The sequence below is a fragment of the Rosa chinensis genome, chromosome 6, assembly GCF_002994745.2.
Source record: "Rosa chinensis cultivar Old Blush chromosome 6, RchiOBHm-V2, whole genome shotgun sequence".
Lineage (NCBI taxonomy): Eukaryota > Viridiplantae > Streptophyta > Magnoliopsida > Rosales > Rosaceae > Rosa > Rosa chinensis.
In genome coordinates, this window is record NC_037093.1 from 26444236 (window position 1) to 26466213 (window position 21978).

General features: G+C 38.3%; 4 protein-coding genes across 4 annotated transcripts; 1 reads left to right on the forward strand and 3 right to left on the reverse strand.

Annotated features, from left to right (window-relative positions):
* The first annotated feature begins 249 nt into the window (after positions 1-249).
* Positions 250-2633, forward strand: LOC112173535. The gene is made up of 2 exons (XM_024311170.2): positions 250-1326; positions 2164-2633. The coding sequence occupies exons 1-2, from the start codon at positions 483-485 to the stop codon at positions 2535-2537; spliced, it is 1218 nt and encodes a 405-aa protein (XP_024166938.1). The 5' UTR covers positions 250-482; the 3' UTR covers positions 2538-2633.
* Positions 2634-2727: 94 nt separating this feature from the next.
* LOC112173534 (disease resistance protein RGA2) lies at positions 2728-6974 on the reverse strand. Its single transcript, XM_040508928.1, has 2 exons — positions 6015-6974; positions 2728-5978 (listed from the first exon to the last, which is right to left on the reverse strand). Exons 1-2 carry the CDS (start codon positions 6799-6801, stop codon positions 3175-3177), a joined length of 3591 nt encoding a protein of 1196 aa, XP_040364862.1. The 5' UTR covers positions 6802-6974; the 3' UTR covers positions 2728-3174.
* A 748-nt stretch (positions 6975-7722) lies between these two features.
* On the reverse strand, positions 7723-18319 carry LOC112173533 (K(+) efflux antiporter 3, chloroplastic). Its single transcript, XM_024311168.2, has 19 exons — positions 17810-18319; positions 16764-17150; positions 16443-16544; positions 16095-16175; positions 15491-15592; positions 15053-15130; positions 13636-13704; positions 13378-13428; positions 12754-12867; positions 12572-12673; positions 12349-12483; positions 11894-12075; positions 11645-11780; positions 11189-11260; positions 10996-11097; positions 10169-10330; positions 9184-9273; positions 8919-9080; positions 7723-8283 (listed from the first exon to the last, which is right to left on the reverse strand). Exons 1-19 carry the CDS (start codon positions 17843-17845, stop codon positions 7987-7989), a joined length of 2460 nt encoding a protein of 819 aa, XP_024166936.1. The 5' UTR covers positions 17846-18319; the 3' UTR covers positions 7723-7986.
* Positions 18320-19345: 1026 nt separating this feature from the next.
* LOC112168862 (peptide methionine sulfoxide reductase B5) lies at positions 19346-21748 on the reverse strand. The gene is made up of 3 exons (XM_024305781.2): positions 21364-21748; positions 19757-19913; positions 19346-19652 (listed from the first exon to the last, which is right to left on the reverse strand). Exons 1-3 carry the CDS (start codon positions 21705-21707, stop codon positions 19488-19490), a joined length of 666 nt encoding a protein of 221 aa, XP_024161549.1. The 5' UTR covers positions 21708-21748; the 3' UTR covers positions 19346-19487.
* Between the last annotated feature and the right edge of the window lie 230 nt (positions 21749-21978).

A 21978-nucleotide genomic window follows, 5' to 3' on the forward strand; every position in this document is an offset into this window, starting at 1 on the left:
CTCTGTTTTTAGAATCCGTGTGAAATATTTGGGGAGATCCACCTCCATCTCATCTCGCTAATTAGATCTTTATCCTAAAGAAAGAGGTTCTGCGTAAACGTACAAAAAAGTATAAGGTCGAAATTAAAGATTTGTCTTCATGAGTTGTATATGTCATCTAAACGTACAGCTGGAGCTAGAAGTGACCACCATCCCTGTTCGTTAATTTTCTTCCTCACAAGTTTCTATCACTAATAATTCACCCAACTAATCTGCACGCCACCAATCAATGAATCACGTACTCACAAGTCACAACACAACCCTAAATTTCAACATCGTCAAACTTTACCGCCCAACATTTCCAATCATCCTTTCTTTTCCTAGCCTTCTTCGGTTACTTATTCTGGTTTTTAGGACGTAGGAGAGAGATCGAGAATCAAGCAATTGCAAATTTGCAAGCTTCAGAGCTAAACCTAACGGTGGACGTACTAGGGACGACGACGATGATGGAGAGTTCGTCGTCCATAACTCCTTTGCTTTTCCGCAACCTTGTAACCTCCCTCCTCCTTCTGGCAGAGAATTCCATTTGCAGCTTGGCCCAAAAACACAAAGCCCTAGAACTCATACGCTGCGTTTTCGTCTCTTCCTTCCTCTTTTTCCTGCGTTTGCTTCTTTCTTTAAACCCTAGGTCGACCAACAATAATGAATCCCCCTATTCCATCTTGTACGACTATAAAGACAAGCCTCCCAAGAAGGGTATTGGAGGAAGAAATCACAAGTATATGCCCGCAGCTATCAGCGGAGACGACGACGGCAGCGGCAGCGACACGGCTATAGCTCGAGCACTTTCGCAGCTACTGTCGATCGTCAATAATATCCCGGTAAGTTCCCGCAAGTACCAAGGTGTTCGATCTTTAGCGGAGAACGTCATCTATGACAACCAGAGAGAGGGCGTGGAGGCTTTGCGTCAAGTGAATCGCACGGTTCTGTCGGCAGCGTTTTCGAGGACTCTCAGCCAGCTTGAAGCCGCCGCAACTCTCGAACAGCAGCAGGGCGGCGAGGGCGGCGGCGATGGTGATATTGATGGTTTGGATTCTGGTCATCATCATTGGATAGTACGGGCCGTTCGGTCCGTTGCGGGCGTGGTGTGGACGAAGGGGGTTAGCAGCGGCGGGTCGAGGAGCTCGGCGGAGAAGCTAGCGGCGGAGCTGCTCTGGTTGGCTGAGACGATGGCGGCTTGTGGCTTTGCTAAAGAGTCTGTGAGGAGATGGGCGTCAGCCTCTAGTATGGCTCGCCTCTCTCTTTCAGCCGAGCCGCGCCTGCAGGCCTCCTTAGTCAAGATTACAGGTAAATTCCTCTTTTTGATTTTTCTTTATTCCAGTCCTCTTCGTTGTAATTATTTTTCTTTTCAATTGCAACATTACACAGTGATATAAATGGAGTTTGCATATGCCTTATCATTCAATGAATTGGTTGGCTGATTATAATCTGTTAGGGGATTGTTTTTGGAGTTTAATGATTGTTTAGCGGTCTCAGAGTTCTCAAACAAACAAGATTTTTCATTATATATAGTACGATCATCTCCCACGCATCCTTTAGCGTAGAAAGTTGCATTCTTTATAGCAGTACAAGATTGGAAAATGAGCTCCAACGATTCCAATATAACTGTTGGTTCCAAATTTTCAATACATCGATGATAGCAAAGTTGGCATCTAGTGGGAAGTTTATGCACTAGAATATGCCAGTCCTAAGGATTTATCCTTATTATTGCCAAACAAAAAAAAGGATTTATAATTTTATATATCCTTTTGTTTGTCTTTGACCGGTAGGTTTTCTTTTTCCTTGTTTGTACGTTTCTGCCTTATACAAGATTTTTATATCTCTGTTCTAATTCTGTCATTATTGAGATGATTGAGTGATAAGATTAAGTCTCATCAAGTGCAGTAACATGATGGTACAAGCATAAATTCATAATAGAGATCACACACTGCGCCATCTTTATTTGAATTTCTGATCAGTAAACGAAGAGGATTTGTTTTCTTTTCTGGCAACTAAAGCGAGATTGAATTGTTGAATTGTTGAAAGTGAATACTTTCGTAGACTAAAGTAGAAATATTTCAGTACGTACAACAGTTGATTAGCCGCAAATCTATGACTCACTATTGATTGATTACGTGCATGCAGCATTGTTGTTGAAGTATGCTAAAGATATGGGAGTGGATGAAGATGATGATAATGAGAGCACGAAAGATCAGCAAGAAAGAAAACAAGCAAAGATGCAGATGCAGATGCAGATGTTGGTGTTGTGGATTCCGTTGCTGTGCACAGCCAGCAATGGCACTGATGTGCCTGTTTTGAGCATCAGCGAAAGGGCTGAGCTGGAGAGAGTACTGGAAGAGACCATAGAGAAGCTGGCAGAAGAAGATCAAGAGCGAGTTCTATCCTTGTGGCTCCACCAATTCACATATTGCTCCTCTTCTGATTGGCCTAATTTACATGCCTCGTATGCTCGCTGGTGTAATGCTTCGCGCAAGCACTTGCTAATTCACAATTCATAATTTCTTTATTGTTGCATACTGTAGTTATCTACACTTCTCGCAAGTCGGTTGTATAAACGAGCTTTGAAATAGTATCTCCTATATTTGGTCTTTACATTCACATTGTTAACCGTATAAACGAGCTTAATTTGAAGTAAACAGATTCAAGACTTTAAGGTATTAAATCTAAACTCTAAGGAACTAAACTCTATAAGTACATAATTACTCCTGTACATGTATACACATCAAATGACTAATTTGTTCCACAGGCAACACGAAGAGGATATAGAAGTTGGACAGGTGCCCTTACAAAGGGTCAACTGAAGCACAAGTAGGTGACCAATTAGGAAGTAAAATGCATTATAAATAAGTGAGAAAGACTTCTTCCGACTAAGTGGTGTTAGCTCAGTGGTTAGAGCACCCACTACCTATGTACGAAGTCATGGGTTTGAGTCACCATGGTGCAGGAGTGAAACCCTTTAATCCTCTTTAAAAAAAAAAAAAAAAGTGAGACAGACTTTTATGGATGATGGACGGCCCGACCTCAGTCACCTTCTAATTCTACCATGGATGGGGGCCTTCTAATTCAAATTCTATCATGTGATGATGGACGGCCCATTCGATCATGGATGATGGGGGCCTTCTAATTCTAATTCTATCATGGATAATGGACGGCCCGGGGCATTATTCTAATTCCAACATGGATGATGGACGGCCCGACCTCAGTCACCTGACTTGGACCAATGTATCGATGGGGCACATGTGCTATTTTGAACCAATCCTCTCCAATTCCCCATCTACATCTTTCTTCGAGCTGAGGACAATCTTGAATGGAGAGATGCTGGAGTTTAGTGAGAAGCGTTAGACAGGGCGGCAGTACCATTAAATTGGGACAATCACAAATGGTCAAGGATCGGAGAGAATCCAGTTTCTCAAACCAGTCTGGCAAAGCAGTTAGATTGGGGCAGCCACCAATTTCCAGGCATTGTAGCGTCCTGAGATTTTGCAATTCATTTGGTAGAGAATCAAACCAAGGACAACCCAAGATAGTCAAACTTCGTAGGGCAGAGAGAGTTTGCGCGCCCGTCCCCTCTGGGAAAGAAGTAAGATTTGGACAATACATAATGACCAAGTGCTCAAGGAATGTGAGATTCTCCAAACTCGATGACAAAGAAATCAGATTATTGCAGTTTTCAATAGACAAAGTTCGAAGGGAACTCAGACCTGCAATTCCACCATCCGGCATGGAGATTATATTATTACAGTTACTAATCTCCAGTGACTCCAGAGCTTTGAGGTCCTCTATACTCTGGGGTAGGGTGGATAGCTCTTCACACCATCGAATGGTCAATGATTTCAGAGCAGTAAGGTTTCCCATCTTCATAGGCAGTGAACGAAGCTTAGGACATGACAAGATCTCCAGAGAAGACAGGCGAGTTGACACAAAAAGCCCTTCTGGGAGAGAGGTTAGCTCTGGAATTTTTTCTATTACAAGCACAGAAAGCAAAGTTAAATTTTCTATGCACATCAATGTTGGATTGCAATCCCGTAGCTCCAAATGTTGAAGAGACTGAGATAATGATATCTGTTGTAACTTGGGGCAGCTTCTAACTGTTAACTTGCTCAAATGAGGAAATGCATTTCCATCATCTGCACATGACCATTGTTCCAAATTTGGAAAATGACTGAGAGATAGTTCTTCCAGAGATGGAAACCTTACGTCAGTACCGTCACCATAGAATTCTGTACCAATGCACTTGACCCCATCCATTCCGTGCATATAGAGTGTCTTGAGCAGCGAAAGATTCCCAAGGGCTGGAAGATGTTGACAATTTGTACAGTTGATCAAATCAACTGTAATCAGCATTTTTGGGAGAGCCCAATCAGCAAATCTAATTCCCGGATAGCCATTTATAACTAGCTTTTTCAGATTATTGTGTGGCTGCAGACCGTCAAGAACTTCTTCCGCACGTTTACACAGCTGTGGCGCTACATGAGAGCTGGACATGACTACATCACGTTGGGATTTACCTAATAGTCTCGGAAATGATTGATCCAGAGGTTGGGATCCCCAATGTAATCCTACCGACTCAAGATTTTCCTTCATATTTAATCGAGCTGATTGTGCTTCATCTGGAGACCTTGTGTTCTCCAAGTAGGTGATATTCAACTCGCCATAAAGATTCAAATGTTCAAGCATAGTGAGCGCCCTTTGGTTCCTGCTGACAACACACAATGGCAATATCTGAAGTTGAAGTAATCTTTGAATACCAAAAGGCATCTCATTCAAACGATTACATCCGGTTATATTGAGATGTCTCAGGTTGATCATATTTCCCAAAAAGGGTAACGCTTTAAGGTGACCACAGCCAACAAGGTTTAAAGTCTGCAAAAGACAGAGATTACTTGTGCTTTGAGGTAACATGGAGATGCGTGTGTAAGACATGTCAAGATACCTCAAACATATCAAGCCACCCAGTGATCTTGGCAAATCATCTATATCACACCTCTTCAAGTCTAGCATACGCAAGTATACAAAACTTGAAAATAATTTGCTTTGGTTGTTGAATGTGCCAAAACCTCCAATGACTAAGAGAGACCGCAAATGTTCAGCTTCATACAGAGCTTCTGGAATTGTGATTTCCCCTTTAGGAACAAGAGATGAGTGGCGAATTTGTGTTGGACTATGTAGTGAAAGACCATGTTCAAGGATCACATATTCTTTACCTGCAACGTATCGTGCAAGATCATGAATGATGTCAATCATTTTGTATGCAATTGCTGTGCTGCCACAATCACATTGCTCTGCTTCTTCAAAGAAAGACATCCACAACAAATCATCAAAGTACTCATCTCCAATGTCTTCTGGTCGCTTGTTTCCTTCTTGTAGAATTAAGCCTCCTGCCATCCATAGATGAATTAATCGCTGCTTCTTGAACTCATAATATTTGGGAAACAATGAGCAGAATTCAAAACATTGTCGAAGATGAGATGGTAGATGATGATAACTCAGCATGAGAGCAGGTAGAACTTTATGCTGGCTTGCATCTAATTTCCAGAGTTCGCAATCTCGCATGAACAACCACTGCCTTTCCTGTCTCTTCAAGCGCATTGCACTTCCCAAACTTTTTGCTGCTAAAGGTACACCTCCACATTTTTTAACAATCTGCTTTGAAATCAGCACAAGGTTTGGATACTTGGCTTCTTCGCCTAATCCAAATGCCCGGTGTTTGAACAGAGCCCAGCAATCATCCTCTGCCAAACCCTTCAAATGGTATGGGTAATTTGGGAAGTCCATCATGAATGGGATTTTCTTACTGCGGGTGGTGACAATGATTTTGCACCCATCCAGACCCGCTGTAAACAAAGGTCTTAATTTGTCCCAGTCATCTTGGTCTTCCGTCCAGACATCATCTAATACGATCAGATACCTTTTGTTGTGTAAAGATTCATAAAGCAAATCTTTAAGTCTATAAATCATCCAGTCGATAGAACAATTTTCCATCGACCGGATCTTTGAAAGCTTGCACTCATCCTTTGTTGCAGAAGTAAGAATGGTCTGCAGTATATGTTTCACACTGAAGACTGTAGAGACAGAAATCCACACCCTAAGATTGAAGTGTTGGATTATGCTCTTATCATTATATGTCAGTTGAGCAAGAGTGGTCTTACCAATTCCTCCAATACCGATTATTGGAACGCACGCTGCAACACATCCATATTCCCGTTGACTCACCTGGCTGGTTGCAGCAGAAGATAGCAAGAGTTGGACTAACCTGTCTTTGTCATCATCTCTTCCATATATCTTCGAGTCCACAAAAAAGGGACTAGTCTCCCTGTTATCACATCTTCGATCGGCCATACGAGGCAGGGCAGGATCTCTAACACTCAACAGTGGAAATCCCTCTGATAGACTCAGTTCTAAGGCCTGAAGAACCTTTCTGACATTGTCCGGATGATTAGAAGCAGTAAGCATAACCAGAGGAACATCCTTGCCAGTCTGTTTCTCCACAGTTTCGTGAGCAATGAAGAAGTCCAGAAGATCCTGTGCATCCAAGGCTGCATTCTTGAGGTCTGACAGCCAGAGTCTAATGGCTTTGCTGGTGAATTGTTGCTCTTCTGCATCCTCCAGGGTAGCTTGAGCCCTTGACAACGCATGTCGTAGGCTGCGGAGGTTGTCCTTGAAACCGAAAATATCAGCAGTCCTTTCGAGGAGCGGGGATGCTAGTCTGTCAAACAGCACTTGCAAAGCAGGAGATAAAACTATGCTTGCAGCTGCTTCCATCTCTACCGACACCAAACTCAAACAAGTAGAATTGGAATTCGAATGAATCTAAACAAGCAGGTCCGGTTTCTTCTTCTTCTTCTTTTTTTGGGTCAATGATCTGAATCAGATCATCTGATCAACTCTAAGGCAAAGATGGCTAGCTGTTGTGCTACACGTCAAGGCTCACCAGTCACCAGTGACCCCACACAACACTATGAGAGGCTGTAATTTTGTTTTGGTTCTTTTGAAGTCCTGGCCGATCGATAATCATGATCTTGACTATCGACCAAAAAGATAATCATCATGATCTTGACTAGTAAATCTACATGATTAATCTAGTAAAATAGTTTTAAGCGGTAACTCATTTAAAATACAGAAAGGCCACCTCTCCCTGTATACATGGTAGTACAGAGATTACACACTAAATGGAGTATGGAATTACATATGACCCCACTAATCCATCTAAAAATAGAGCATACCACAATCACAAGGAGAAGAAAATTGCAAGTAATGAAAATTCTTATCAAGCAGATGTTTGAAAAGAAGAGCAGCCCGGTATGTTTGCCTGACCTCAGCTGTGCAATCTTCTGTGTTCAAGTCTTTTAAAGGGTTCTCTTATGCTCGGTGGTGTAACGCTTCGAAGAAGCGATTGCTAATTCATCATTCATAATTTCTTCATTATTTTCATGTACACATGTATGGGTTTCTGTCTCCTATATTTGGTGTGTTATATTCACAGCATCGAACTATCAGTCATATGAATATACAGCAAGCAGATTCAAGGTCATTCAGCAAAAAATTTGGACGTGTATGTACGTGGCTCGATTGCAATTTCCCTCTTTTTAAAACTGTTCTTCTCATATGAATGTAGATAGAATAGGAAAAAAACAAAAAGGAGGGAAGGATACCTTCCCATGCCAGTAGGTTTGGATCTTTAGGGAAAAAAGTCCAATGTTCTTCCTCAAAGGTCTGCGTGTTAGCTGAAGGCAATTTAGACAGAGAGCGAAGCAAAACATTCTTATATATTCTCGAGCGCCTCCACAAATTAAAAGAATATACAGGCCTGTGGTTTGATAAAAAGAATTAGTGTCCCTTTGCTACTTTTCCTGAAATGCCCTCTTACAGTTCCAACTTCGTTCCTCTGCACTGGAATTATAATTTCAGTGGAGTGAAACCCCAAGTCTCCCCCATTTTGACTCCACATTACTGTTCATCCTTAGTCGTTACACGGCGGGATGATGGGTCTACTGTATTTATCTCCCCCTCAGCATCTTGCGGTTTAACTGGAAAGCCATTCTTTGTGTCTAAGTTACCATGCGAAATTTCTTCACCATCCGTATGCCCTGACCGTTGGAGTTCACTGTCATGCTCTGCTTCATCTACATCTCCCTGCAACGTCGAGATATAAGAAGCACCCACCTTGTTTACCTCCCATGAATTGTCTTCCGATGAAGTTGATGAAACGGATGAGGGGTCATCAATTAAGTCAGCAACTCTCACCTTGTCAAGCAAAGTCCCATTAGCAGTACACAACACATACATACATGATCAAAAATATATATAATGCATCAATTGAATCATACATTATACATTATACACATATCTTATCCTACTCATGCAAAGTCATAGAATACAAGCGTTAATCTAATCAAAATTCAAAAGATAACATGGTAATTCATGTGGCTCAAGTTTGCACTTCAACAGTTTGTCCATAACTGGTCCAGTAAGGATATAACCTTTTTTACTTTTTCCTTTTTAATCTTTTTTAGGTCTGACCAAGGATATAATCTCGTGATTATACAAGAGTACAATAAGAATGACATAAAGGAGTCCATGTTAGCAGAAGAAATGGATAGTTCACACTTCACATCAGTTTGAAATATAATACTATCAAGAAAAATCACATGAATAAAATTTTGTGAATGGTGTTCAGTAAATATTTAGGGTCACTTTGGTGTCAAAATCTATGTTCATAATCAGACCCATTTAGGATGCCTCCTATTTAAATAAAGATTAAATTAGAAGGGAAACGAAAATGCATGGTATGGCTAAAGCGCTGTAAGTCAGGTCTGAATATAAATATATGAATATATCTTAAAGTAATTTCAGTGCAGATTTTATGCACTTGCAAGTACCTGCAATGACTTCAAATTATTCAAGTCTTGATCATCAGTTTTCCCGACTACTTCTTGAGCTTGCAGCTCCATGGAATCACGAACAATTTGACGAAGAAAGTTCACATCATCAGACATAACACCAAACCCTTTCAAAAGCTTAGAGCCCAGCTGCAAACTTGTCTGCATGAAGTTTGTCAAGTCCAGTCAGGTGTCAAGTCATGTTATAAAGACTTCATGGTTATATGTTGAATATTTCAAACAAAAGAATCAATTAATTTCATACCTCTGCACTTTCCATAATGGCATCTGTTGCACCTGCTTTTTTCAGATCTAAAAGGTGCTTCAGGTCCAGAGCTCTGGCATAAATAGGGATCTGCCAATAAAATTTACATGAATTTATCGAACAAACCAACAAGGGAAATAATAGGAAAGGATTTCAGAGCAGAAAATATAAATTTAGTCTAGGTATCTACTGGCAGGAATTGAGCCTTTATAGACTTGAGCACTGGGAGTCTCAAATTGAATTGGATGCCAATTTCTCATCTATTGGCTCTATAATGCCCCTCGAATCAGTGTAATTTACCTTGATGCAAAATTGACTTTGAACATGATGAATGTAGCTAAATTGATCATCATTCTTTTCTCTCAAAAACAAAAACCTGTTTCTAGATATAATATTAACCAAACCCTATCTTTCGGGTATAAGATTGTATTGCAGATGCTTTACCACATGAGCTAAACTTTCTTTAGTAATTTGATTAAAGTCAGTGAGAGGGGGTGAGGATGAGGTTGAGGGAGGGAGGAAGGAAGAAGTCTTAGAGATCTGTGTCATGGTCAGTCGGAGACCTTAGGTGGAAAGATTTAAATACCCACAAATGATAAGAATAAACAAATTAAGACCAAAAACTATAAATCTGTAGAATTTCAGAATTCATCTACAAAATAGGATTTTTTACAACTTAATTGAAATTCCAGAAAGGAAGTAAACTCAACTCCATGATAAGTCCATGTACAAATCCAAACCATGGCCGATGACATGGATCATTGATATGAAAACATGTTTGATGATACAAGAATGCTTAAAAGTAATGAAGCTTCAGAGGACATTTTATTTCCCTTTTCAAAACCAATAAATTTTCAATCTTATAGTTGTTTTATCATAAGACACAGTTGCATTTCTGTCTATATTGATATAGTGAACACACACACACACAGAAAGATAGAGAGAGAGAGAGTGTGAGAGAGAGAGAGAGAGAGAGAGATCTTACTGAAGGGAAAGCAAGTCGAAGCCTTTGAACGGCATCAATTGTTTTCTCCCTTGCAGTGTACATAACCAAGACAGCTTTTGGGAGAGATATACCAGCAGATTGCAAAACATCAGGACGTGATCCATCCCCGTAAAGAATTGGAAAGCCGAGCTTTCTAGACCCCTGTAAATGCAATGGTGGAAGTATGTTTATGAAAACAATTTCATAAGAAACTATATCTGCAAGTTGAGACCCAATATTACAATGTAATGAAAAGACCGGTCATAAAAAGATTAGGCAGTATTGCAGTATTCCAATTATTTTCCAGAAATTAATTACTTCAGAGGAAGATTGACCACAAAGGTTCTGCAGAAACTTAAATCATGAACTTTTTATCTCATGTAGCTTTCAATTTTCGTAACTTCTTTGGTGTCATTTAGCTCCTGGACAGTGGTAGATACAAGTCCTACAACTTCTATTGGTATGATGTTAAGGCATTGTGATGAGATCCCTTACCTCTTTTATACCATCTGATTAGTTTAACATTTGCAGAACCTATTCCTCAAGAATGGACACTTACACAAAACTCAACTCTGGCAGTCATTTCCGTATCAGGGTATGTTTTAGGCCATATATTGGTTTTTATTTGTTTAATTACATTCTACCTGACAAATATCTCTCCACTTCTGACTCCATTTTCAATTAAATTATGGAATTTGATAAATTTTCATTTGGATTGTTACTGTTCAGGATATTTTGCGTCGGGTGGCAGTATTTCAAATACTTTTCATTCATGAAAATCAACTCTTCTCTAACACTGAAAACAACACAAGAAAAATTTCATTGACCTTCACGACAGATGGATCAAGATCAAAAGCTACATAGGGCCATCCCAGAGCATCTCCATCTATTCCTGAAGCCAATGGAGTGGACAAGAAATTGGCAAGGACCTGGAGAGAGAGAGAGAGTCAAAGGTATAAAGATGACCCGAGAACTAATAGCTCAACCAAAATTGTATCTTGCAGAAAAATAAAACCTTACCTGGCCCATTTGTCCAAATCCAAGAATAACAACAGGTTCACTTGAATTGAAATTCACCACATCAGGAACTTTCTGTAACGATTTGTTTTAAATGATTCAGGCAATAAATTGAGTTGAAGATATGGGATATAATAACTCAATAACTAGATTCAAACAGAGCTTGAAGGTTGAACAAATTTTTTTTTTCTGAAAAACAAGAAAAAGGCAAGCAAAAATTGGACTAATATGAAGAGAGATTGAGTTATGAAAGCATGCAAGGGTGTCAACAGTTCAGGTTCTGATAGAAATTCATATGTTTACATTTACGGCCTTCTATACATGTTATTCAATCGGTATGTATCAAGTGTACATATGGCATGAAGGTATGTACTGCAGAATTTTCCTTAATAATATGGGCTAGCTATGTTGCCTGCAGCCATTTAGTACACAACTCTCCTAACGCATATAGGAGCTTACATCCTCTGCTTCAAAATTGTCATCAATATATGCAGCAGCTCTTCTTCCAGCTTCATTAAGCAATGGGGTTAATGCCATTGACAGGACAACAACAATTATGAGCAACTTGTTAAGCTCAAGTGGTAGCACACCAAGCCTGTTTTCAGCAAATTTTCCTATTGTTATGACTAAGTAAAAAACCACAAATACTTGATCACACCATATTTTTGCATTTGGTGTAACAAAAAAAGAGTTATGAGTAGGACCCACCTGTTTGCAAGAGAAAAAACTACAAAGCCAAACTCCCCTCCTTGAGACAAAAGCAATCCTATTCTTACACTTTCTTGCAAAGTGAGTCCAACACGAGGGCCTATCGCTGTTATTATCAGCGTCTTGATGACAATCAAACCCGCCAAGAGTGAAAGCACATTCGGCCACTCTCGAAAAAGAAGCTGCATAAGAAAGAAAAGATATGTATCAAAGAAAGTGCAGACCAGATTCTAGTAATTATTCTGCACTATCTAAAATTGCTGCATCTATAACAATTCTGCATTATCTGCTTGTTTACAGATAAAGAATTCTGTCAATGAAACCATAAACACAGAAAATTCGAAAACATGCAGCAATCAGATTCAAAAACTTGTTTCCGAACAAGTTGCCTGAAATTGAAACATCAAATAATGTTGTAACAAAAGAATACTGAACCACATAAAATATTACAGTACCTGCGTGTCAATGGACGTCCCTGTAGTTACAAAAAATAACCCCAGAAGTAAGCCTCTAAATGGCCTTATATCGGCTTCAATTTGTGTCCGGAAATTTGTTTCTGCTAGCAGTGCTCCAGCCAAAAATGCTCCAAGCTGCATTATGCAATGAAACTCAACTATTACAAAGAAATTCAAGGTATTGATCCAAAATACTCCCCATCTTTGAGAATAGATATCAAACCGTATCACTGAACCCCAACTGCTGGGTGACAAGTGAAGTCCCAGCCACTGTCAGTAAGCAAAGGGCAACAAATGCCTCTGAGCTCCTTGCTTCTGCTACAAACTGATTTTACAAACTAAATTTTAGGGCCAACTAAAATAAACAAATATTAATGAACTTAAACCCAATTATTCTAAGCACACCTCAAAAATTCGCCTAAGAACTAATTTTCCTCCAAGAGAAAGAAGTCCCAGCCCACCTAGAGCTTTTAAACTCTCCTTCAAAAGCATTGGCCATATACTGTCCTCCACTATGTTCTGCAGAAAAGCGACGGAGACTTTAAAACTACTTGGACAAATAGTGTCTTCATGCAACTTTTAAGGAATTTGAAGGCATAGACAGGAAATATATAGTGTAGATAATCAATTTTGACCAAAAAATTATAAAAACATCATTCTGACTCTGCACTCCACAGCAACAGCTGCAAAGAAATTCACAAGGTTACTCTATCTAATAGAGATGTCAACTCTTCTCCTAGCTTTCCTTCAAAAATTCTAGCATTCCTTTCTTATCAGAACATGCAAAAACCCACAATAACACCATATTTCAATAAAGCCATTGCCTTCTCAAAGGCAAACCACTGCTTCAACTATTATATTCATTATGGATTATCCATCAAGAGTTTGATGAAATCAAAGACGATTTTCCACCCTCAGAATGGTGCTCAACAATCAGAACTAATGACATTTACAAGAATGTATACTCAAAACTAATTGACTTACAACTTTCAAGTAAAGCTTGAGAGACTAATTGATTGTTTCATGTACCTGGCTTTCCAGCACGGGAAGTATGACTAAGAGAGGTACGACTGCTATATCCTGCAAATATCAAGCAGTGGGGAATCCAAAAGTTATTGACATTATATTCTCATTGTACACTTCGCATGGAGAATCAAGAATGGTGAGGAAAATAAAATGCAATACCACTAATTATTCCACTAATCTTAACATATCTGGATAATTGAAACCATAAAAACAAAGAACAAAAATAAATAGGCAACCCTAAGTCAAGTTTTGGAATAGGACCTGTAAAAGAAGTATCCCAAGAGTTGCAGAGCCAAATCTTGTAGGTAGTTCACCTTTCTCTGCAAGTAGCTATATATTATGCTATGTAAGCTCTACAAAACTATATCAAATATCATTTTAAGAATATTAACCATAAATTAATGACACTGATATGAGTAATGAAGTGAGAACTAGTTTTATTGGTTGCAATTCAAATAGTTCCATGGTTTGAAGGGAAATAAATCAATAATAGTTAGATCTGTGCTAATCAGAAAATGGAAAGAAATGAAGAATCTCTGGGGTATATACTGTCTAAGATTCTAAATTGCTAAGAACTGAATACTGGGTGCTCTCAAATCATCTGGGTCACTGAACTTAGATCCTATGGGTTTCAAACGCCTTGCATATATTAAGCCCACTCAAGTGGTAGTCCAACTTAACATCAAGACTTATGCACAACAAAAGTCATCTGTCTCTTCGTTCCGAAGGACTGCAAGCGTTAGAATCCTTTAGAGAGTTGAGAAGACCAGCTACATCCACAACAAGAATTAATGGCCTCAATTATGCGTACAGACAAGATCATAAGATTCATAACTACGGCATTATTTTTCCACTTCCTTCATATAAACTAGCCTCCTGGCAGGAGCATGTAAGATAGTTCTTCTGGTTAGGAAAAAAATAAGGGAGTAGGAGTACAGTTGGGGAGAAAAATTCGGTCTAATTTGTAAATGTTTTAGATTTGAAGTTTTGTTGAACTGTACGTCTATTGGACCATCTTTTTCTTGTTTGATCACTAGTGGGTTCCTGACTTCCTATAACTTGGGTTGTCTCAGTTGATTTCTTTTTAAATTTTTTATTCTGTTTAATTGTTTATCCTCATTATAATCTTTAAGTCTTCCCCAGTAACAAAGGGAATATGTTGCTTCTTTGAAGATTTAACCTCTGAGGTCTCTGGCTTAATTAATATAGATAAACAATAAAGCAGCATGCTACCAAAGCTTGACAAGAAAAACTCAGGTTTAAGTTCAGATCCTTAAACCATGAAAAAGGGGCTGAGATTTGAAGCCACTATAGCTCAAATACTGGTAGTGTTTGCACAACAATTATGTCATGATTGAAATCAGCAACCCATATATAATGGTTGCCAATTACCGCTGGTAATAAGAAACTTTCATCCACCAGTACTTACTAGAGCTTGATTAGTATGTCAAAACAAAAAAAGACTAGATAAAATATTAACAGATGTATGAAATACTTATCCAAGTACACTATCACTGTAGCTTAGCAAAAAAAAAAAAAAAGGAACAAGTAAATGGTCACTTTAACTATACATGGCACCTATTAATCACTGTATCTGTAGAGATAATAGCAGCTAGTCAACTATACTTCTTGAATGACAAATTAGTATATGCATTTTCTTATTTAAAATTTAAAATACCTGCAGTACAAAAGCTGAGGAAGATAAAGATAGAGCAGCACCAATCACTACTGCTTCATCAACGCTTCTGATATTGACCTATTAACAGATGGAGGATGGAAAACAAATTAAAGATAGCTGGGATAGAAGGGTTTCCTTTGCTGCGACTCCAGTTGGAAATCGTAAAGGAGAGACTGACAATGATTTTAAACAACAAGGAAATTCGAGGAAAGTACAACATATTTGAATATATCTGGGACAACAATATAAGTGATAAAAATAATCACCATTAAATCAGTTAAAAAGAAGATGAACGAATGTCAGCACTACATCCAAATTGGACACAATTTGATAAACTGGGTTCCAAATTAACAACATGATGAATGGTAATGTCAAGGTAGCTAGAAATGTATCATCAGCAACACATGTCAAAAGTATTCTATGGGACAGGGTTCTCACCAGATCAGGCCTTGAGTTAAAGAGGAACGTCAAAATTTGCGTTCCAATAGCCCCATTAGGAGGAAGTTCAAATGCTGTGAAAGCAAGAGTAGATAATACGACCTTCAAGAGGGGGAAAAGAGAAAGATTAAAATCCAAGCAGCCGCTTGTAGAATGATCACTTCTAAGAAGATACAAATGAAGAGCAACATGTACTATATTTGTTTAATCAGAATAAACCACTACCTACACTCCCATTAAGACAAAACATGTAATACGTTTTATAATATTTCTGCACTGACAAATAATGTATCATCGCTCAGCAAACTATCGCAAGAGCTTTAGCCTTATTAAGACATGCAAATTTCTCTATTCATAACCAGAACTTACTTGTATTATATTGTTATTGTATTTTTATAAGAAACAAACTTGAATAATCCAGTTAGCCTTATTAAGCAGGTGATCTTATAAAAATTTTGAAACTACACATTTGTACAATTTTTAAAGTTTCATACCTTGAATAATCCAGTTAGAGTTTCATAATTATGCTCAGTATCAGCATCTGAATTACAGAACTAGTTAGCTGCTAGAACCATAAAAAGATCAATTTTTGTAGACAAATTACCTGAGTTAATCCCATGCCGAAGGCAAATTTTGCAAGAGCCTTTAGACGTGAAAATGAAAGCTCTAATCCCATCTCAAATAGCTAAAATGGAAAACACAAAGTGACAGTTATATAAGAACAATTTTGGAAGTTTACAACAAAGAACATATCATGATCAAAGAAATATAATCTTCTCAAGTAATTCTATGTCTTTAATTTGAGCAGAATATTCAAAATCTGAAACAAACAAAAAAACAAAAAAAAAAAATGAAGTATGCAAAAGTAATTAACCAATTGATGAATTTGTAGTATGCTTAAACATGGTGCAGATACAGGACAATATCAGCAAAGATATATAATTAAGCTTACCAAAAAAAGAATCCCCCACTCTGATAAAATTTTCACATCTGTAAGATTCCGAATCAAGCCAAACTGATTGAGTACAATCCCCGCAAAGAAGAAACCGAGTATCTGAAAACCATTACACATGCTATATGTCATAAGAAGCTATCTCCTGTAATTGACGAAATACTGTTCTACGAAAGCATGGATTAACAACCAAGGGATACATACTGTGAAACTACCCAGCAATATATAAACACTCATTCCCTTCCCAAATGCTAACCCATATTTCCGAAGACAAATAAAATATTGAAAAATATAAAATGGTTAATACAACAGCACTCTTACAGGGCTAGCTTTGATGATCTTGAATGCAGGAACAACCAGAACAGTCACAGCTAAGAACGTCAAAGTATCAAATCCTAAATCATTGATGACATCAACAGCACTGGCAACATCAAGTGTTGCATATATCCTCCATCTTGCTGAGTGGCCTGGTCTATGGTTTGAGAAATAAAATCCTCGCCAGCAGTGTACAAAGGAAGTTAACGAAGAATTGCCTTGAATGAAATTTCTTGAAACAAAAGGACTATGTCTTATCCTGTACTTATTGGCATATGATAACGAGCGCACTTGCTGGTTACTAACATAAGGACTGAAAGAATGCCCACAGAACCGTGTTGTGCCAATGGAGCAAGCCATAAACGGGCTCTTTTGTTTGATAATGTCGTATCCCTGCAAGGAATAGAACAAATCAACCACAGTAGTATAATCACCCTTTACTCTTCTGATGAGGATGTGGACTAAAAAGAAAACTTGAATTAGTAGTTACCTCCAATATCAAAATGAAGATAAAAAGAAGACTACAGAAATTAATGACTTCGTGTTCGATTTCAAACTCTAGGCCCTTGGACAGTTCAATACTCTAGTTTCATGTGGGGTTTGAAAAACGTTCAAAAAAACATTAGAAAGAAACCGGCAAAATTAATATGAATTTCAAGTTCTAGGTAGTTAGTTAGTTTGCTAAAATGCTATTAGTTGTTCCCACTGATGAACACCAGCAGAAGCACTATTCCTTATCCTTTTATTCCCCAAGATTTTCAAATCTTCTTGGACAGTCCAAAAAGGAAATTTAAAGACATATGGAATTGTATGCTCGCCTTGAACATATGGAATTGTATGCAGAAGGTTAATTTAGTAACATTGACATGAAGAATATGCAGCCCCTTTTTTATTCTTTGGTACTAAAGACAATCAATCCATCTTACTTCAATTAACAATTCAATCAGGCGGAACTAGTGTTTGGCAACTCAAGAAATGGAAACAGCAAGTGATATGAAACAATGGATGGATTATATGAAATATAGAATATGGATAATGTATAGAAGGTTTACCTTATAGCTTCCAAAACAAGTCACTGACTCCAACATGGTGCTCAGGCTGATGCAACAAGAATACCCACATTGAAAAAATCACAGAGACTTGTTTTTCTTACAAAACCCAGAACCAATCTTGCAGATACTTGTGAAGAGCACAGAGTTGAGTTGAGTCAGTTTGACCCTTCTGAACTTATAAATGAGGATGAAAAGTGCACACGTTGAATTTGAAAGTGTGAATAAGAAATAGAGATAGAGATTAATCCGATAATCCCATGAAAGTTTCACGTATCAGTCAGTGTGTTTTGTGGAGGAGAAGCACAGGTTGAAACGGCTTTCAACGTCTACTAGCTAGATGACAGAGGGCGATATGATTTTTGGGTCGGAAAGCTAACGTAATTTCCACGTGCCGATTTTCCACTGGCCACAGAAACCTTGCGGCCTGTAAATTATCTATATTCAAACATCTGGTTACCCAACGCCTGTTTCTGTTGGCTTTATCCTCTTTGCTTTGCTTTAGGCTTTAATGTAAATATGGGATATGTAAAACTGCTTTCAGAACTTCAGGAGGTCTAGTCTGTGATTTTCAGAGTGCTAGCTTCTGGGAAAGTTAGCAATGCGCTTATGGCATTGCTTGACTAGTTCTGACATAATGCCGATCAACTCCGTGTAGCGGTAGATTAGCTCTCTCGCCTTATGGAGCCATGTTTAGTGTCGTAGGAACTAGGAAGTTGGTTTGTCACCTCACAAAACTAATCTTCTACTACTAACATCACTGAACTTGAGAAGAACCGATCACACGACACAATAGATCTAATGGCTGGCTTTGTATTCTCTTTCCCAAAGCAGAACCATAAGTACAACGAGATAAACTAACAATAGAAATAGGCACAATGTAGATATACATGATCCAAATCAGGACCTTGCCGTAACACTTTATGGATGAGGACCTTTCACAAATGGTTGAAGATTAACAAGGACCTTTGTCACAAGGGTTTATATGGTCACCTTCCATCTTATTACTCAATTCTCATATGCCACCAGCCAGTAGTGGTGCAGTTGTATTTTTCTCTTTCCCCTTCTCATTGATGAAAATAAAATATAAAATGTAAGTCTTCAACTGGTGTTATTAACTACTTCAAAAACCAAATGAAAATATTGAGAAAGCTATTACCCACATAAAAATGAAGAAAGACAATCATCATCCTCATAGAGAGGAGAAATTTGTGAAATCTGTCATCTTTGGAATTTGGAATTAAAATGAATAATAAGTTTTTTTTTTTTTTCGATGAAACGAATAATAAAGTTGCTGGTGTGGAGATCATCAATGTCAACCTATCCATTTCTTGTACATTTGCATAATAATAATAATAAATAAATAAATAAATTATCCAAGTTCAGCCCAAACAAGGATTTTTTTTTTTTTTTGTGAATCCATTTAAATGCGTATTTCATTGAAGTACTAATGCAAAATGCATACTAGAAAGATTCAGGATCCGTACAGAATTCGGACAATCATTGGCATATCTGAAGGAAGGGAAGCAAAAATAGACATATTTAAGTGCAACAAAATTATATTAAGATTGCTCTATATGACAGCATTACCACAAAAGTTGTAGAATCAATGTTCATCATGCCCACCTGACTTATTAACAGAATTTACGAATACTGTAGTGCAACCATACAAAGGGCTCCTTCACTCAGAAGGATTAGAATTGGCAGGACTAAACTTGAGTGAAATACTGTTCACACAATGGCGTTCATCTGTGGGTGTCCGGAAACCTTCGCCTTTAAATACATGACCCAGGTGTCCACCGCAAGCTGCACATGTAATTTCAACCCTCATCCCATCACGGTCCGGCTGATAGCAGATGATGTTCCATTAATACAGATATAATAGCTAGAAGAGGATTAGGATTAACAAAGTAAACAGAGCACGACATGAAGAGTACGAAGCTAACTCACAACAGAATTTATGGCCCCAGGAAGACCCTCGTAGAAAGCTGGCCAACCACAACCAGAGTTAAATTTGGTTGTCGACTTGTAGAGAGGAGTCCCACATCCTGCACAGGTATAGACTCCCTCCTCAAAGAACTTGTCATATACTCCGGTGCCAGGATACCTTTACAGCAGCCAAATAATGTCAAGCTCACAAGTCACTTTTTGTCTGATTATATCAATTCATATACCATGGCAAAGAATATATGTAACAAAAATTGATAATAGTTAATCTAGATTGTTGATGCATGAAGCCATCAAGTATATGGTAGTTGTCTGCTTATCCATATTACTTCCGAAGATTTTGCAATAGTTATTCCAACCAAAGCCTACGACAGATCCCAGATCCATATATTCACTCAATTTTACATGTTATTTTAAAAAGCTCTGTTAGTTTGAGAAACATGCAAGTCCCACAAATTATTCTCCAGTTACAGTTTAGTAATTGGAAACTCAAATAAATCTCGAGACACTTTTTTCATATACCCACAGTTTATTCTCACAACTCAGAGCGTACATATGGAAATTCCCCGTTTCTAATATGTGCATTTGCTCCCAAATTCATATTAGCCTACTTTCTGTTAGTGTATAGATATAACTATTTATGTTTATAGAAAATAGCAGCAGTCCCTCCTTCATCTGCTCTCATGTCATGCTTGCAGTCTTAAGTCTTTCGCCTATTAACCAGTTGTCCCAATCCCAAATAGACTTGTGTTGTAGTAGGATGACAAGCCATATAAGCCTCACACCTTATGAAGCACTCATTTTTGTTTCGGACAATTGATATAAGTTTGGCAAACATCAATATAGAACAATTTTTCCTTGCTATATGTTCAATCTACTACACCTATCTTCTTTCACCAATATTGAAGTTTGACATGCCATGAAAACCACAATTTCCTCCCTCCAGCAAGTGACAGTCCTGGCTGTAAACATTGAGACATGCAAAACCAAGAAACTTTATTTGAAAAAATACCTAATGATATTTGTAATCACCTCACCTATTCAGGGAAAAAAAAAAAAAAAGGCAAGAAATTCACCCACCTACCAAAGGGACAGTTGCACTAGTCATGAAGGTATTCACCTAAAATTTTCAGAACTCAAGGTAGTGATTTCAGGAAGTAAATTTGTGGATAAAGAGAAAAAGAAGGAATTTAAACTAGCTCAGCCTGCAATGGGTATGCTAAACCCCCATTGTTGGTATGCTCCAACCACAATGCTAACCCTCAACTGTTCATATATGAATGACATTCACTAAAGCACATCCACATAAGGCAGGAACAGCTCAATGGCTTTTGTTCTTCCGTTCAAGTAGAATCTAAAAAGGGCCTTCCTTTTCATCTCTCGCATTTACACTGGTGTATTGGACTATGAAGCTCACAACTTGAAACAAGAGCAGTGAACGCTCAGTCTCAGAAGCTCAAATTCTCAAACCTATCTTTATGGTAATTCAGTCTTAATCTAACACAACAACATAGTATACTGAATCACAACATGTTTGAAAGTTGTTTCTCAGAATCTATAGAAGCCACCCATAAATCACTAAGCAATTAAACAAATCCCAGAAATCTTACTCGGTGCCTTTTTGCCTCAGAATCCGAAACTGTTCAGGAGAGAGGACAGCTCTCCACTCCTCCTCTGATTTCTGAACCGGGCCAGGTGCAGCCATAGCTACAACAACTCCACCACGGAAGCTACGCTTAGCGTTTTGCAAAGACCCGCCAAACCCAATGGCGGGTGTGATGGGTTTTGGTGAGAAAGTTGTGAAATGGGTTTTGAAGAGAGAAGTAGTGGGTGTAGGGTTTGAAGGTCGGAGGAGGAGGAGGTTTGTTAGAGTAGGTTTGGTCGTGGGGTTGAAGATTATGGTCTTGGAAGAAGAAGAAAGGGGTGAAGAAGACCTCAGAATCTGCAAGCCCATTTTAAGATAAACAAATGGCTTTAGATAAACTAGACCTCTTCAACTGACATCATGTACCTCGCTCCCTTTTTGTTTGTTCTTTTTTTTTTTTGGTTTATTAAACTTTAAAAAAAAAATTTAAATAAAATAGATAATTAAACATGAAATCTGTTAGAGCAAATTTACCCGTTAGGTCACCAAATCACTAGGACAGGAAACTGTTCACTATCACTGGACCTTTGTTTCCACCCGTTGGGTTAGGGTCACCAATCAGTTACTATTTATTAAATAT